Here is a 17518-nt window from a genome sequence, read left to right on the forward strand (position 1 = left end):
ATAACCTGCAGAACTATAGGTCAAAATACTTGGGTTTTCAGATTTCTTACTACAGCTAACACAAGGAGACAGAGTATGTCTCATGATTATTTGTTTCAATGAAAGTTTGATGAGGCTGTCTAGTCACTATGTGTTCTGATTATTCGTTTCAATGAAAGTTCAATAAGGCTGTCTAATCCTCTTTGGAGAGGGCCTCTAATATGTTTCATTCTAACTAACCTTGAAACTTCAGAAGACTCTTCTTTCCTGAAAACTTTTAGGAATCTACATTTACTACTGGGAATAGAGAGGAAGACATGCACCAGAAAAATAAAGAAATTTAAGTCTAAATGTCAACATCCTAATTATATAACCTCTAATTGAAAAGTGTAGAATAAATATGCCAGTTAGTCTCTGATTGCCACTAACACTCAATGTGTGACTCTGCATTCAAAAGTAATAATAACCTTGAGTTTTTCAGTTCTGTTGTCCTTGTTTATTTATAGGTAGAGGGCAGGTCCAACACTGATCTTGCATTATAAGAGTCAGCTACTCAAAGAGCTGGTAGTATGTATATCCAAGCACTCCTGCTGAACACGTTAATGAAACACTTTTCTTTATGTCACAGTGTTGGGAAGGTAACAGGGATACCTCTGCTGCCATTAAAAATCAATTGCCATGAATTCTTACTCACAAGTGCCAATTTCTCCTTAAGGAGTGCTTCAGAAGTCTCCCAAAATGATGCTCTCATGAGAAGTCCTCTTCTGATCTCTCCCAAGTTATGTTTGCTGCAGTAAATGCTATTTGTCTTTAGTCTATTTGACTTTGGTTGATGTGCCCCAATAGTATTAGATCCTAAGAACTGCCGGGCAGAGCATATTCAGCTGTTTTTCAGGTAAGTAAAAGTCTCCTCAGCTTTGCTCTCTAAGTAAGCATTAGGCAACAAGCGCTCATTTGTTTTCTATTGATTTTGTTCCTATTACTGGAATTTGTTGGAATGAGTTGTGCCTTTTAATGTGGAATAATATTTTTAATTCAAAGCACTGGCTGCAAGAGCAGAGCAGAGGCGCTTCATGCGGAACTATAGGTCAAAATACTTTAGTTTGCCCAAGTGATGCTAAGTGGGCAAGTAGGGTAACCTGTAAATCAAACTTCATCTCAAAATGCAAGGCCTTTAATGTTTATACATTTTTAAAGGCACCTTCATAAACATTACTTTTGTTTGTCTAGGTCAAGTTAATTACAAGGAGAGTACTGTAATGCAGAGGTTGACAGAGTGACAAACTAGAACTAGAACATCTGTCTTCTCACCCATGATAGTACATGGGTCAGGAAGGACATTTTAAAGTTCCACCACAATCACTCCTTACCTGCATCAGGTAGTAATAAATTCCAGCCAGGCCATGAGCAGCCCCTACATAATATTCCTGGTACCATTCATACATCAGTGGAGACTTTGCCGTGAAGTTTCTCTTCCTAGCTAGGTTTTCTCCAGAGGTTAGAATTGTTTCACAAATCTGCAGAGAGAAAACCAACCAAAATAACAAGTTAACTGAACAAAAACCTTCCTGGAGGAGGTAATGACTTTTCTGCTAAGAGGTACTGAGGAACACGACAAATTAGACACTAGCTTTCAGCCAGGGAAAGGCATAGTTTAATTCTTCATCAGAGAGTGGGACTATATTCAGCCTAGAAGGGGGAGGGCATAGAGGATCGTGAGCTCTTTGCATTACAGTTTACAAGAGTTCGCCTGTCAAAGAAAAGCATGAACTCCTCTAGGCACCACCAAAGCAAACCCTCCATCTGGGAGGCGAAATTTGGCTCTAATTTTCTTTGGAGAGGGTCTCTAAATTCCGAAATGGAGCAGACTGGCCTTCTGACTGAGTTAGAAATGTTTCCAACAGCACTCCGTAGGAAGCTATTGGTTCTTGGACTGTGCCCAACCTTTAGAGGTCCAGATACACCTTCCTTTATTTGGAATGTGCTAACTAGAGAGACACAAACAATAGTTTAGGCAGACAGTAAGTAAATGGGATCCTAAAGAGACTCCTAAAAACACAAAAACGTGGTACCTGCTGAATATGGCTTTGAGGAATCTTTTCCACTCCAAAGTTTTATTGACAAAAGAAGAGCATAGATGTAGCCTATTCGCCCATACAGCATTTCATTTGGAGCATGAGGATCAATCTTATTTAGGTGAATTAGCCTAAAAATAAAAATACATGCCCAAAATAATTTGAAAGGAATCAGGTATTGGTGTATACTTAAAAATGGTACATTGAAAAAATACACCTGCACACATAATATGTGTTTATACATACATAATATCTATCTATAGAACAGTTATGGTTCACAGATTAGCCCTCCATTAAATTTCTTCACTTAACAATGGAACTGACAAATACATTCATAAAACGGAAGAATACAAACGTATGGCTGAGGTTATCCGAAATCTCCCTAGTTCCTCATGCAGGCAGGCCCTAAGGTGAGTATTTTAGCAGTTGGGGTCAGAGAAGCCAAGAACTGCTGGCTCTGAGGCATTTAGCCCAGAGAGGGGACTAGGTTAACAAATGGCCCATCACCTCCTTCCTTGGTTTATTTCTTAATGTGTCACCAGGCCTACCTGAAGTAGGTCTCATCTACCACAGTCAATAATACATGTCATTTTTTTTTTTTTCTTTTGAGACAGTTTCACTCTTGTTGCCCAGGCTGGAGTGCAATGGCATGATCTCGGCTCACCGCAACCTCTGCCTCCCAGGTTTAAGCGCTTCTCCAGCCTCAGCCGCCTGAGGAGCTGGGATCATAGGTACGCACCACCACACCCGGCTAATTGCGTATTTTTAGTAGAGATGGGGTTTCTCCATGTTGGTCAGGCTGGTCTCCAATTCCCGACCTCAGGTGATCCGCCTGCCTCAGCCTCCCCAAGTGCTGGGATATAGGCGTGAGCCACTGCAACCGGCCAATACATGCAAATATTAATAGCACAGAGGTGTCAGTCAGGTCTCCATCTCCTCAATCTCCCAGCCTTCTAGTTCTCCTCAGAAATCACCATGGTTACCATTTTTTTTGTGTGTGTATTCCTAGATTTTATGTACACATAAGCATAAATATACATATTTATAAATATTCTACAGTTTGCTATTTAACAATACATCTTGACAATGATTCCATAACAGCACACAGAGTAGTCACGTTCTTTGTAATACTTGCATAGAACCCCAATGAATGAATGTATTATGGTTCATTCAATCCCTACGGATAGACTCAGTTCAGCTTCTCAGAAAAAGTTACTTTCAGTTCTGGTTTCAGGTAAGATGGAGTAAACATGCTCTGCACCTTGTTTCTCCCCCAAAATGTGGCTCTAAAACCTGGACAGGATAGAGCAGCTATTTGCGGTCTCTGAAAAGCAAATAGTAACACACAAAAAGAGGAAGAGGACAGGAATCTGAAGTACCACCAAACCACTGGTGAGTTTACCATTTTTTCTCTCTGGTATTCCCCTGGTCTGAACTAGTACAGCCCAAAACCCAAAAGTAGACACAAGTAGGCTGATAGAGACCCAGAGGAAGCCCTCTAGTGCTATCTGAACAAAGAGAACTCCTAATATCAGAAAGAATGGGTTAACCCTCCATTTTTCTTTATTTTCCTTTTCTCAGTTCTCTTGTGCCCCAAGCTACAGGCAATTTCATGCTGGGAGCAGGTACGAAGGCAAGGGGAGCCCTGGGAGTCTAAACTCTGAGGAAGGGAAACTTCCCCCCAGATTGGAGGACCTGCAGTCTCAGGAGGGGATTGTAAGCCCCCATTGCTTTACTTCTCTGTCCTCCACATCACCTGGCCCCAGATGCATGCGGTCATAGATGTGGCAGAGCAGGGTCACCAAAGCCCCAGCCTTTTCATCAGAGACCAAAAAGGGAAGCCTCAGGAACCAGCAAGTAGGGGAGATCACAGAGGGAAGTCAGTTTAGGAAAGTAACTCTATTTGGTAGTTTGACCTCTGAGAATGAACCTTTTTCCCTTTTGGTGGGGAGGGGAGTAGGCAGCAAATATGATAGGGAAGAAAAATGTCCTTGATATTTTAGAGTTGTCACATGAAATTTTGAAGTGCATCTCAATCATCCCTAAATTAGCCTATAAATTTGATATGATCCCATTTAAAACATTTTAATTTTTGGTGAAACAACAAAATATTAGCACAAAGATCCAATGACACTCTGGAAAAGAGTAGTAATGAGACGACATTAGCCCTAACAAATGTTATCTGGTAGCTTAGGACACTAAATCTTTGTTCTTAAAATTTTTCATCTGTGAAATAAATAGTCCCTTCTGGTTTAGAAATTATCTTGTTTATCTATATGGAAATTTACTTTTAAAGTAGTTAAGTATAAGCAGTGTGCCGTGCCTGTGCATGTCTGTCATCTAACTTCAGTCTATACACTAGGGATGGTTAATTAGCATTTGAAGTACCAAACATCAGGTCCCTCCAACCCCTGCCCCAAAGTGATGTATTTGAAGCACTCTAAGCAGGAGTCAACACTCAGAGGTACTCAGCACTGAAGTGCATCTTTTTCATATAGGAACTTTATCAAAATCTACACCAGAGAATTTGTTGTTATTAAGGACTGATAGAAAATGGTTTTTCATTGGTGGAGTGAGGGTAAAGATGGGCTGCAGCTTTGGGAGATGGTACGGGCTTTCCCACTCTTTCGTGAATAAAGTCTAAGAAGGGCTTGAGAGTAATGTGACTTTCTCTGAGCTACAAAAACAGGGTAGGAGACTGTATGTATGTATGTATGTATGTCTAAATAGTATCTTCTTCTAAAGAGTACCTTCTTCCTAAAGTGTTTGCACATTTGGCAGAATTGGGCACCCATGTGTGCTTTCATTTGAACATAGGAGGTAGGGGTATAGCTGAGGGGGTCTACAGCCTCTACTGCCAATCTCTGGAGACCACCAGTATTTACAACGAAAACAAAATCAAACAAAATCAAACAAAATCCCAAGCAAACAAAAATCTAACAATTGTTACCACCAGGCTATAGATACAGTGAAAACATCCTAGCTCAGCGGGGAGGGTAGATGTGAAGGAGAACGATCTTCCTTTCCCATCTCCCTCTCCACTACTTCCGCACGCTTGTGGTGAGGGGAGGAGAAAACATTTAAAATTAAGAGGATAGGTTTTAAATAAGCAGAATGAGATGATTTTAGTGAGTGAAAGTGGCTGACAGTTATGAAAGAAAGACAGAGAAACTAATGAAGGAGTCTTTAAGGGAACTTACTCCTCAGCAGGAAAGGGGTGAAAAAGCATGGCTAGTTGCAGTTAGTGAAAAGTTTAAACTTTTCATATTATACCCTCATCAAACTGAGGCAACTCAAATTAGTGAAATATGCAAATGCTGGCTCATCCATTTTTTCTTCTACAAATATAGGCAATAATAATTCATAGTGAAACAGTTATCTTAGGAATAGATACACTAAGAAATCGATAACAAGAAACTTGGTTAGAGGTTTCTTTCCTTTTTCTTCTAATACATTTTCTTGTATACTTTGACCTTCTTAAAATAACAGGGCTTATGGATAGAATCATGAGCCATTTTGTTTTCTACTTCGATACCATATGTATCTACACACACAGACTCCCTTAATTTTTAAAGGAAATTTTAATTTTTTAATAAAATTTTAAATGTTTAGAAACATTTATTAAGAATTTTTTTTTTCTCATGCCAGAACTGGGAGCTCAGTAATGTTGGGGCCATAAGAAAACAAAATCTGTTTATTAGATACAAACTCAACTGTTACAGTAAACAATGAATGTCTCAAGTTTTGATATGAACCTATTTTTAATATAAATGTGTCAAAGTGTATAGAATTTCAATATAAAGTAATTTTGATTTACTTTTGCAAAGATTGAAAGAACTATGCAAAACAATTACTGTAATTTTTTTAAACACACGCTGCTCTATGGAAGTATTACACAGAATTACTGCACTGATTCCAATGATATTCCAACTGAAATAAAATATTTGAACCACTGCATTAACTCCATTCCTTTTTTGCCAATGTTATGACATACATTACCACTAGGTGGCAATATATAATTAGCATTCTATTTACTTTGCAGCCAAACACATTTGCATTTGGAACATTCAAAGTAGGTAGCAAATACCTTTCAAATATTTATTTAAAATGAAGTACTGCTGGGAGCATCTTATTAAAACAATACAGTTTAGGGTAATAAAGGAAGTATATCCCTTTTTTCTGGATTTGAATTCAAATCGCTAAAATTCATTAGTTGGGTTCGATGATTAGCAGGACTTAACTGCAAGTTGTGCATGCTACATTCTCAAGATAAAATAAAGAAATGACATCACTGATAAGTCATAATGGTTATTTTATGTGTTTTCAGAAACTCTCAAACTAACAAGCACTTTGTTGCAGCTTATTTGTTTTGATATGTTGATATTAATGCAATACAGAAGAGATAAGCAAGTCACTGAAATGTCACTGAAGGAAGAATAAAGACACACAAACAGGATAGTTCTGTTCCACTCCTCACAGTACTTCCTCAGGGTGTTACTGGGGATAGTTTTTGGCCTTGTATTTTCAAAAGGTTTGTAACTTTTAAAAACAGATGTCCAGTCTCTGCGCAGGGCATCTCTGAAAACAAGGCAGCAGCCCCAGTCAGGGGCTATATAGATAAAACCCCCATCTCCCTGGGACAGAGCACCTGGGGGAAGGGGTGGCTATGGGCACAACTTCAGCAGACTTAAACATTCCTGCCTGCTGGCTCTGAAGAGAGCAGTGGATCTCCCAGCACAGTGCTCGAGCTCTGCTAATGGACAGACTGCCTCCTCAAGTGAGTCCCTGCCCTCCTGCTTCCTGACTGGGAGATACCTCCCAGCAGGGGTCGACAGACGCCTCAAACAAAAGAGCTCCGGCTGGTGTCTGGCAGGTGCCCCTCTGGGACAAAACTTCCAAAGAAAGAAACAGGCAGCAATCTTTGCTGTACTGGAGTTTCCACTGGTGATACCCTGGCAAACAGGGTCTGGAGTGGACCTGCAGCAAACTCTAGCAGACTTGCAGCAGAAGGGCCTGTTAGAAGGAAAACTAAGGAAAACTAACAAACAGAAAGGAATAACATCAATATCAACAAAAAGGACATCCACTCAGAAACCCCATCCGAAGGTCACCAACGTCAAAGACCAAAGATAGATAAATCCACGAAGATGGGGAGAAACCAGTGCAAAAAGGCTGAAAATTCCCAAAACCAGAATGCTGCTTCTCCTCCAAAGGATCACAGCTCCTCGCCAGCAAGGGAACAAAACTGGGTGGAGAATGAGTTTGACAAATTGACAGAAGTAGGCTTCAGAAGGTGGGTAATAACTCCTCTGAGCTAAAGGAGCATGTTCTAACCCAATGCACGGAAGAGAAGACCCTTGAAAAAAGGTTAGAGGAATTGCTAACTAGAATAATCAGTTTCGAGAAGAACATAAATGACATGATGGAGCTGAAAAACACAGCATGAGAGCTTTGTGAAGCACACACAAGTATCAATGGCCAAATTGATCAAGCAGAAGATAGGATATCAGAGATTAAAGATCAATTTGATGAAATCCAGCATGAAGACAAGGTTAGAGAAAAAAGAATAAAAAGGAACGAAAGCCTCCAAGAAATAATGGACTATGTGAAAAGACCAAACCTACGTTTGGTGTACCTAGAAGCGACAGGGAGAACGGAACCAAGTCGGAAACACTCCTCAGGATATTATCCAGGAGAACTCCCCCAACATAGCAAGACAGGCCAACATTCACATTCAGGAAAGAGAGACCACCACAAAGATACTCCTTGAGAAGAGCAACCCCAAGACACATCATCGTCAGATTCACCAAGATTGAAGTGAAGGAAAAAGTGTTAAGGGCAGCCAGAGAGAGGCTGGGTTACCCACAAAGGGAAGCCCATCAGCAACAGTGGATCTCTATGCAGAAACCCCACAAGCCAGAAGAGAGTGGGGGCCAATATTCAACATTCTTAAAGAATTTTCTACCCAGAATTTTACATCCAGCCAAACTAAGCTTCATAAGCAAAGGAGAAATAAAATTCTTTACAGAGAAGCAAATGCTGAGAGATTTTGTCACCACCAGGCCTGCCTAACAAGAGCTCCTGAAGGAAGCACTAAACATGGAAAGGAACAACCGGTACCAGCTACTGCAAAAACATACCAAACTGTAAAGTCCGTTGAGACTATGAAGAAACTGCATCAACTAAGGGGCAAAATAACCAGCTAGCATCATAATGACAGGATCAAATTCACACATAATACTAACCTTTAATGTAAATGAGCTAAATGCCCCAATTAAAATACACAGACTGGCAAATTGGATAAAGAGTCAAGACCCATAGGTATGCTGTATTTGGGAGACCCACCTCATGTGCAAAGACACACATAGGCTTAAAATAAAGGGATGGAGGCTAATGGAAAGCAAAAAAAAAAGCAGGGGTTGCAATCCTAGTCTCTGATAAAAGACTTTAAACCAACAACGATCAAAAGAGACAAAGAAGGCCATTACATAATGGTAGAGGGATTAATGCAACAAGAAGAGCTGAATATCCAAAATGTGTATACACCCAATACAGGAGCACCCAGATTCATAAAGCAAGTTCTTAGAGACTACAAAGAGACTTAGACTCCCACACAATAGTAGTGTGGGGCTTTAACACCCCAATGTCAATGTTACATCAACGAGCAGAAAACTAACAAGGATATTCAGGACTTAAACTCAGCTCTGGACCAAGTAGACCTAATAGACATCTATAAAACTCTCCACCTCAAATCAACAGAATGTACATTCTTCTCAGCACCACATCACACTTATTCTAAACCTGACTACATAATTGGAAGTAAAACACTCCTCAGCGAATGGAAAAGAATGGAAATCATAACAGTCTCTCAGGCCATAGTGCAATCAAATTAGAACTCAGGATCAAGAAACTCACTCAAAACCGCACTACACGGAAACTGAACAATCTGCTCCTGAATGACTACTGGGTAAATAATGAAATTAAGGCAGAAATAAGTTCTTTGAAACCAACAAGAACAAAGACACAACGTACCAGAATCTCTGGGATACCGCTAAAGCAGTGTGTAGAGGGAAATTTATAGCACTAAATGCCCACAAGAGAAAGCAAGAAAGATCTAAAATTGACACCCTAACATCACAATTAAAAGAACTAGAGAAGCAAGAGCAAACAAATTCAAAAGCTAGCAGAAGACAAGAAAAAAGTAAGATGAGGGCAGAACTGAAGGAGATAAAGACATGAAACACCCTTCAAAAAAATCAATGAATCCCGGAGCTGGTTTTTTGAAAAGATCAGTAAAATAGACCATTAGCTAGACTAATAAAGAAGAAAAGAGAGAAGAATCAAATAGACACAACAAAAAATGATAAAAGGGGATATCATCAGTGATCCCATGGGAATACAAACTACCATCAGCGAATACTATAAAAAACTCTAAGCAAATAAACTAGAAAATCTAGAAGAAATGGATAAATTCCTGAACACATACACCCTCCCAAGACTAAATCAGGAAGAAGTTGAATCCCGGAATAGACTAATAACAAGTTCTGAAATTGAGGCAGGAATTAATAGCCTACCAACCAAAAAAATTCCAGGACCAGACAGATTCACAGTTAAATTCTACCAGAGGTACAAAGAGGAGCTGGTACCATTCCTTCTAAAACTATTCCAAACAATAGAAAAAGAGGGACTCCTCCCCAACTCATTTTGAGGCCAGCATCATCCTGATACCAAAACCTGGCAGAGATACAACAAAAAAATAAAATTTCAGGCCAATATCCCTGAAGAATACCATTGTGAAAATCCTCAGTAAAATACTGGCAAACCGAATCCAGCAGCACATCAAAAAGTTTATCCACCACGATCAAGTCAGCTTCATCTCATCCCTGGGATGCAAGGCTGGTTCAACATATGCAAATCAATAAATGTAATCCATCACAAAAGCAGAACCAATGACAAAAAAATATGATTATCTCAATAGATGCAGAAAAGGCCTTCGATAAAATTAAACATCCCTTCATGCTAAAAACTCTCAATGAACTAGGTATTGATGGAACATACCTCTAAATAATAAGAGCTATTTATGACAAGCCCACAGCCAATATCATACTGAATGAGAAAAACTGGAAGCACTCCCTTTGAAAACCAGCACACAACAAGGATGCCCTTTCTCTCCACTCCTATTCAGCACAATATTGGTATTTCTGGCCAGGGCAATCAGGCAAGAGAAAGAAATAAAGGGTATTCAAATAGGAAGAGAGGAAGTCAAATTGTCTCTGTTTGCAGATGACATGATTATATATTTAGAAAACCCCACTAACTCAGCCCAAGATCTCCTTAAGCTGATAAGCAACTTCAAAAAAGTCTCAGGATACAAAATCAATGTGCAAAAATCACAAGCATTCCTATACACCAATAATAGATAAAGAGCCAAATCATGAGTGAACTCCCATTCACAACTGCTACAAAGAGAATAAAATACCTAGGAATCCAGCTTACAAGGGATGTGAAGGACCTCTTCAAGGAGAACTACAAACCACTGCTCAAGGAAATAAGAGAGGACACAAACAAATGGAAAAACATTACATGCTCATGGATAGGAAGAATCAATATTGTGAAAATGACCATACTGCCCAAAGTAATTCATAGATTAAATGCTATGCCCATTAAGCTACCACTGACTTGCTTCACAGAATTAGAAAAAAATACTTTAAATTTCATATGTAACCAAAAAAGAGCCCGCATAGCCAGGACAATCCTAAGCCAAAAGAACAAAGCTGGAGGCATCACACTACCTGACTTCAAACTATATTACAAGGCTACAGTGACCAAAACAGCATGATACTGGTACAAAAACAGATATATAGACCAATGAAACAGAACAGAGGCCTCAGAAATAACACCACACATGTACAGCTATCTGATCTTTGACAAACCTGACAAAAATAAGCAATGGGGAAAGGATTCCCTACTTAATAAATGGTGCTGGGATATCTGGCCAGCCATATGCAGAAAACTGAAACTGAACCTCTTACTTATATCTTATATAAAAATTAACTCAAGTTAGATTAAAGACTTAAATGTAAGGCCTAAAACCATAAAAACACTAGAAGAAAACCTAGGCAATACCATTCAGGACATAGGCATGTGCAAAGACTTCATGACTAAAACACCGAAAGCAATGGCAACAAAAGCCAAAATTGACAAATGGGATCTAATTAAACTAAAGAGCTTCTGTATAGCAGAAGAAACTATCATCAGAGTGAACACACAACCTACAGAATGGGAGAAAATTTTTGCAATCTATCCATCTGACAAAGGGCTAATATCCAGAATCTATAAATTTACAAGAAAAAAAAAACATAACTCCATCAAAAAGTGGGCAAAGGATATGAACAGACACTTTTCAAAGGAAGACCTTTATGTGGCCAACAAACATATGAAAAAAAGCTCATCACTGGTCATTAGAGAAATGCAAATCAAAACCACAATGCAATACCATCTCATGCCAGTTAGAATGGCGATCATTAAAAAGTCAGGAAACAACAGATGCTGGACAGGATGTGGAGAAATAGTAATGCTTTTACACTGTTGGTGGGAGTGTAAATTAGTTCAACCATTGTGGAAGACAGTGTGGTGATTCCTCAAGGATCCAGAACCAGAAATACCATTTGACCAGCAATTCTATTACTGGGTATATACCCAAAGGATTATAACTTATTCTACTATAAAGACAAATTCACACGTATGTTTATTGCAACACTGTTCACAATAGCAAAGACACGGAACCAGCCCAAATGTCCATCAGATAGATTGGATAAAGAAAATGTGGCACACATACACCATGGAATACTATGCAGCCATAAGAAAGATGAGTTCATGTCCTTTGCAGGGACATGGATGAAGCTAAAAACCATCATTCTCAGCAAACTACACAAGAACTGAAAACCGAACACCATGTCTTCTCACTCATAAGTGGGAGCTGAACAGTGAGAACACATGGACAAAGGGAGAGGAACATCATAAACTGGGGCCTATCGGGGTGGGGGACTAGGGGAGGGATAGCATTAGGAGAAATACCTAATGTAGACGACAGGTTGATTGGTGCAGCAAACCAGCATGGTGCATGTATACCTGTGAAACAAACCTGCACGTTCTACACATGTACCCCGGAACTTGAAGTATAATAACAAAAAAAGAAAGTAGAAGCATAAGCAATGATTTTTACAAGCCAAATAATAGGTAACACTTATAAGCACGTTTTTAGTTTAGGTGCTATAATTTATGCTAAGTGATTTCCATAAATTATTTCCTATTTTACAGATGAGAGACTGAGGTTTAGAGTAATTTACCCAAGATCATATAGTAGGGAGTGCAGCTGGAATTCCAAAGCCCCCACAGCACTCACAGCCCTACACTGGCTATATAGGCTCCAGGCTTCCTTCTCCAGAACCTACTAAATAGCCTTTAAAAAAAATAGAAATGTGGTATATACATACAATGGAGTATTATTCAGTCACTGAAAGGAACTAATTTTTGATACATCCTACAACATAGATAAATCTTGAAGACACTATGCTAAGTGGAGTAAGCCAGACACAAAAGAACAAATGTATAATTCCACTTACATAAAATATCTAAAATAAGCAAATTCATAGAGAAAGTAGAATATAGGTTACCAGGGTGTGAGGGTATGGGGGCATGGAGAATTACTTTTTAATGGGTACAGAGTTTCTGTTGGAGTAATAAAACATTTTTTGAAAATAAATAGTGCTGATGGTTGTACAACATTGTGAATATAATTAATGCCAGTGAATTGTACATTTAAAAATGGTTAAACTGCAAATTTTATATTATGTATATTTTACCACGATAAATATTTTTAAATCCCTTTTGACTTGTCACACTACAAGAAGGGAGGTTATACATTTCTGGACCAGGAGAGCCACAGTGCTTCATCATTCTAAGTACTGGCCCCAAAGCACTATATATGTCAGGTTAGCCATCTAATTGGGAACAGACCACACACTCTATTCATGTCGTGGCACCAATATGTAGAAGTGGGTGGGATGAAAACACACACACACCCTCCTTTTGGGGAGTTATAGATCCCTTTAAGAAAAGCACAAATGCTCTCTCCTTGCTGAATATAATTTGGAGGTTTTATACACTTCCAGAAACTCTAAGATTCTCAGAGGCCCAAGGTTAAGAGTATGTACTACAGGGAAACACTGATTTCCTTGGATTTCAGTTTCTTTAAGGATTAGACTTTTGATGATCTCAAAGGACCATTTGGTCTCTAAAACTTAAAAATTGTGATTTTGAAAGAACATTATATTAAGAAAGTGTAGAAAAAGCAAGCTAGCTAGAACATGATGCTGGCAATGAAGCGCAACAAAGGCAGTACACAGAGAATGTGAGTGTGGGATCTCAAAAGATCTGTAAAATGAGAAAAGTTTAGTAAAAAGTTAAAGGAGGTTTACTAAACTGATAAATGAAATAATTTTGGATTTCTTGAAATTAAGTCAAATTTCTAGATTTTTCCTTTGAACAGATAAAACAAAGTCCGTAACTTACAAATCATTCCAAGTCATTCTTTTCTGTTTTGTATAAAATAAAAAATCTGAAAAAATCAAAGCTATAGCCACAAATAGTGTATTTTCCTATTATATTCACACACTATATTTTAACCTTAACAAGCCTACTGGCTATAAATCCTGTTGAAATGTCAAAATTAAAAAATGTAAGTGACAAAAATACCTTTAGTACCAATATACCAAAAACAAAAATCTCAGCATACTCTTACGAGCATTTTAATTTTAATACACTAATACTGATATTGTGCCATTTCCCAAAGAGTGTGTTAGAAATAGGCCCTCAAGATTTCAAGAAGAAGAGGGTTGTATAGGTGAGTTAAGATTGGCAAGTGCTGCTCCCTAGAGTTGCTGTGTTGTCCTCAGGTATACAAGCTACAGAAGACTCTTTAAGCAGCCGGTAAAGACACATATTTAATTTTGTTTAATTAGTGCTTTGATACAAATTCCCATCTGTTTGAATCTATGAATCGTGGTCTCATTGAACACATTAACATTTCTCACATAGCAAACTATTAAAATTTGGCTGCATGTATTTTGGAAAGGCTGGCATTGTATATAGAATATTGGGAGCACTACAATTTGATTTGATGGTACTTAACAGTGATTCACTGAATGAGAATATCTTGTGGACCTCTAAAGCAGTTGTTGGTTGATGGCTTTAAACATCAGCTACGTAAAAAAAATTAAAAGGTAGTCTCTGTGTTTCAAATTTAGGTGAGTATGGAACAGTTTTTGTATTGGCAAGTCTTATGCAAGTCAGCTACTATGGAAGGAACACACTTTAATTAAACTTTGGGGGAAATCACTGTTTTGTTTCATCTTTCATTTTGGTCGAGCTTGGTGACAGGTTTTATATGAAAAGCTTCTCAGCTCTGGAATGGAATGTTCAGTTTTTTTCCTCTAGACGCACTAAGTAATGTGTTTTAAAGTTATACTATATAATGTCTAGCCCCTAAGAAATGTAGCATAGGCATGTATTTAAAAAAAGGTGTTTTGAAGTATATGTCAATTCAGAAAATGATCCAATATAATGATTCCCAAATCATTATGGGTGGAGCAAAAGACTCCCACCCCTCTTTTGTTACAATTTCCAGTGGAAAAGTTACAATAAGAAAATATCACTGTATGGGAAAAGATTGGGAGAGAAGGGATACATGCATATACACACACACGCCTAAACAATAGGGGTACAAATCATTTCTTTTTTGAATATGGCACTATCACATCTTGAAAAGTCCAAAAAGCCTGTTGTTGAAATATACACCAGCAAACAGGGTAAAGATTAGCCAAGGGATCCTAGACAAACTAAATCGGTGATGGTAATGCCATCCTAACAGTAATCTATAAGAAAGAATAGTGGGAGTCAAGCACCATGGTCAACTCGGGGACAGTCACTGGTTAAAACATTGCTGGAGTGTTAGCATGTGCAGTGGGAGCCTAAGAGCAATGCACGCAGAGTCGCATGGCAGCCAGCATTCTTAGAACTCTGAAAGAGTGCTTAATAAACTCTGGTAAGGCAACAATTAGTCTATTAGTAAAAACATTTAATAATTCTTCATAATTCACCAGCTTCTAGTGGACCACCATAATGTATACCAAAATGAAAATCAGGATGTGCATGTCACTGCCTCTAAGAAAGGCTGTTCTGAATCAGTTTGTGGTCCCTTAGAAGGACTTTCAGCCCACCTATAGGAATTGAACTGCATTTCCTTGAATTACAGATCTTGGGTAGCACTTTGGATTAGTAATCATATGTTCAGGCTTTTGATCTCATTTACATTACTGAACTGATATTTAATCTGGAACATGACAGTGTCTTATATCTTGCAATAAAATAGGGATTATATTTGTTGTTCCTTAACTACAACACAGGAATAATATGAGAATTGATCAAATGACAGCAGTGAGATTTATCTGCTAAGAGAAAAGTAAACTCACTAGAATGTTCTTTTGTTAACATATGCAGAATTAATGCATAATGATGTCTAGAAAATAACCCTCATGTAGAAACATGATTACCGTGTGATGCAATCTTCTGCCTGCTTCTCATTGTTCATCTTGTGATACAGCACAGCAGCCACTGCCAGGGGGCCTGCATCCCCGCAAAGGAAGGTGATGGAACGCTTGGTTAAGCAGTTCAGACTTTGCTTGACATAGCCATGTGCTAACTGTAGGTAGGCAGGGTCCCCAAATACATCATAAAGATGTAAGTAAAGCACAGCAATACCTGAAAAACAAAAAGAAAGCAATGTAAAGATGAGGAAAGGCAGTTATTTTATTATTTTGGCATAGTGTCTACTCAGCAGTGATTTTTGATAACCTGTAGCAAATGTATTAATGATCTGGAAGTTTGGGTGACTTTAATTCTAGGCTCAGCTCTATTAGTAAGCAACTCTACGAACCAGCATAAGCCAACCACTTGTCCTCAGTTTCCTCATTATGACAACTCTATTAAATAATAAGGTCTCTAAGGCTTTGGCCAATAAAGAGACACACAGCGTATTATTAATCTTTGTTGTACTCTGGTTATTGTGTTAATGTATTCTTCTTGATGGCGAAATGATGTGTCGTTAAACTAGGGTTCCAAATAAATGTAATCGATTCACTAATAATAATAAATAGTTTGTTGTGAACTAAAGAAATTCAAAGACTAGTGAATGAAAACTTCAATTTCTCTTTACGTAAAAGTTTGGTTTGTGAGTGTGTGTGTGTGTGTGTTTTTTTTTTTTTTAGTGAAAAGGTAGTTAGTGTAACCAAATCCCCTGCCCCAGTATCCTTCCAGGCAGGGATTATAAGAAAGTTATTTGATAGCTGAGAAAAAATATTCAACCCCTTGATTTTTTTCTCTGTCAAGGACCCACCTACTTTGGTAACTGTAATGTAAAAGCCACCAATGACTTTTGCCTCGGGCTTTACTCGATCAGTTTCTTACCCTCTTCTTGAAGCCTGAAATATGTAATAGAGGCACTGTCTGCATGTCCTTATTTCAAATGCCTGTCACAGTGGAAAGAGCCTTCCCTCTGAAGCCAACTGGTCTCAGGGCAGACTCAAAGATGTGGAGTAGGAAGCCTGCCTGCCTGCAGCATTTCCAGAAACCCATTTTTTCCCTTAAAGTACATTTTCCATCTCATTTGCCATTTTTAGAAGACACAGAACCTCTGTTTAAATTTAAATTAATAGAGCCAATCTTTTCACAGATTTCAATGCAGTAAAAATGCTGTCTGCAAAATTACTTTCCACTGTACTGAGGACAATTTTAAATTTGGATAGTTTTCTCATTTTGCATGGGTAATCTCCAAAGCTTTGTGCTACAGACAATTCAATTTCACATGTATATTAAGGCCAAATTTTCATTTCCTGCCAAAGTTAATAACCTTGACTGCTCTTTCAAAGTGGCTTGGTGTTAGTAATCCCAGAAGCTGATGATCAGATGCACTAATGCTTAAGGTTTGTAGACAAGTGTACAGAACCTTGTGTGTAGGTAATAAAAAAAAATCCCCTTTTCACAAATGACTGATGTCAAGAGCTTCTTCTAAAATTAGGTCCTTAATAGGCTTCATCTCCATCCATATCACGCATCTGCAGGTGATCCATTTAAACTGTTACCCTTTCATTTTGCCCTCCTATTCCCATTGCTGCCTGAACTCTCCTAATTAAGTTATGTAAGCACCAAAGCCAGATAATGACATGATGGAGATCTGAGAAAATAAAAAGTGATTAAATACAAGCCCAATGATTGTTTTCCTTTCAGACCTTTGTCTCTCATTAGCAACAATTCCTCTTGGCTTAACTATTTAACAAACAAAACCTATTAAGGCTTGCAATTGTAAGATTTGGTGTATTTCTCATGAAAAACAGGTAATCATTTCT

General features: G+C 38.3%; 1 protein-coding gene across 1 annotated transcript in view; it reads right to left on the reverse strand.

The window, feature by feature from the left end:
- Window positions 1-17518, reverse strand: part of LANCL1 (LanC like glutathione S-transferase 1) — a 47372-nt gene that overhangs the window by 8077 nt on the left and 21777 nt on the right. Inside the window, 4 exon segments of the mRNA XM_017889354.1 lie at window positions 1350-1496; window positions 2052-2106; window positions 2108-2185; window positions 15668-15875. Of these exon segments, the coding sequence (XP_017744843.1) occupies window positions 1350-1496; window positions 2052-2106; window positions 2108-2185; window positions 15668-15875 (488 nt within the window).

This window comes from Rhinopithecus bieti, unplaced genomic scaffold, assembly GCF_001698545.2.
Source record: "Rhinopithecus bieti isolate Rb0 unplaced genomic scaffold, ASM169854v2 scaffold_17939, whole genome shotgun sequence".
NCBI classification, from domain to species: Eukaryota; Metazoa; Chordata; class Mammalia; order Primates; family Cercopithecidae; genus Rhinopithecus; species Rhinopithecus bieti.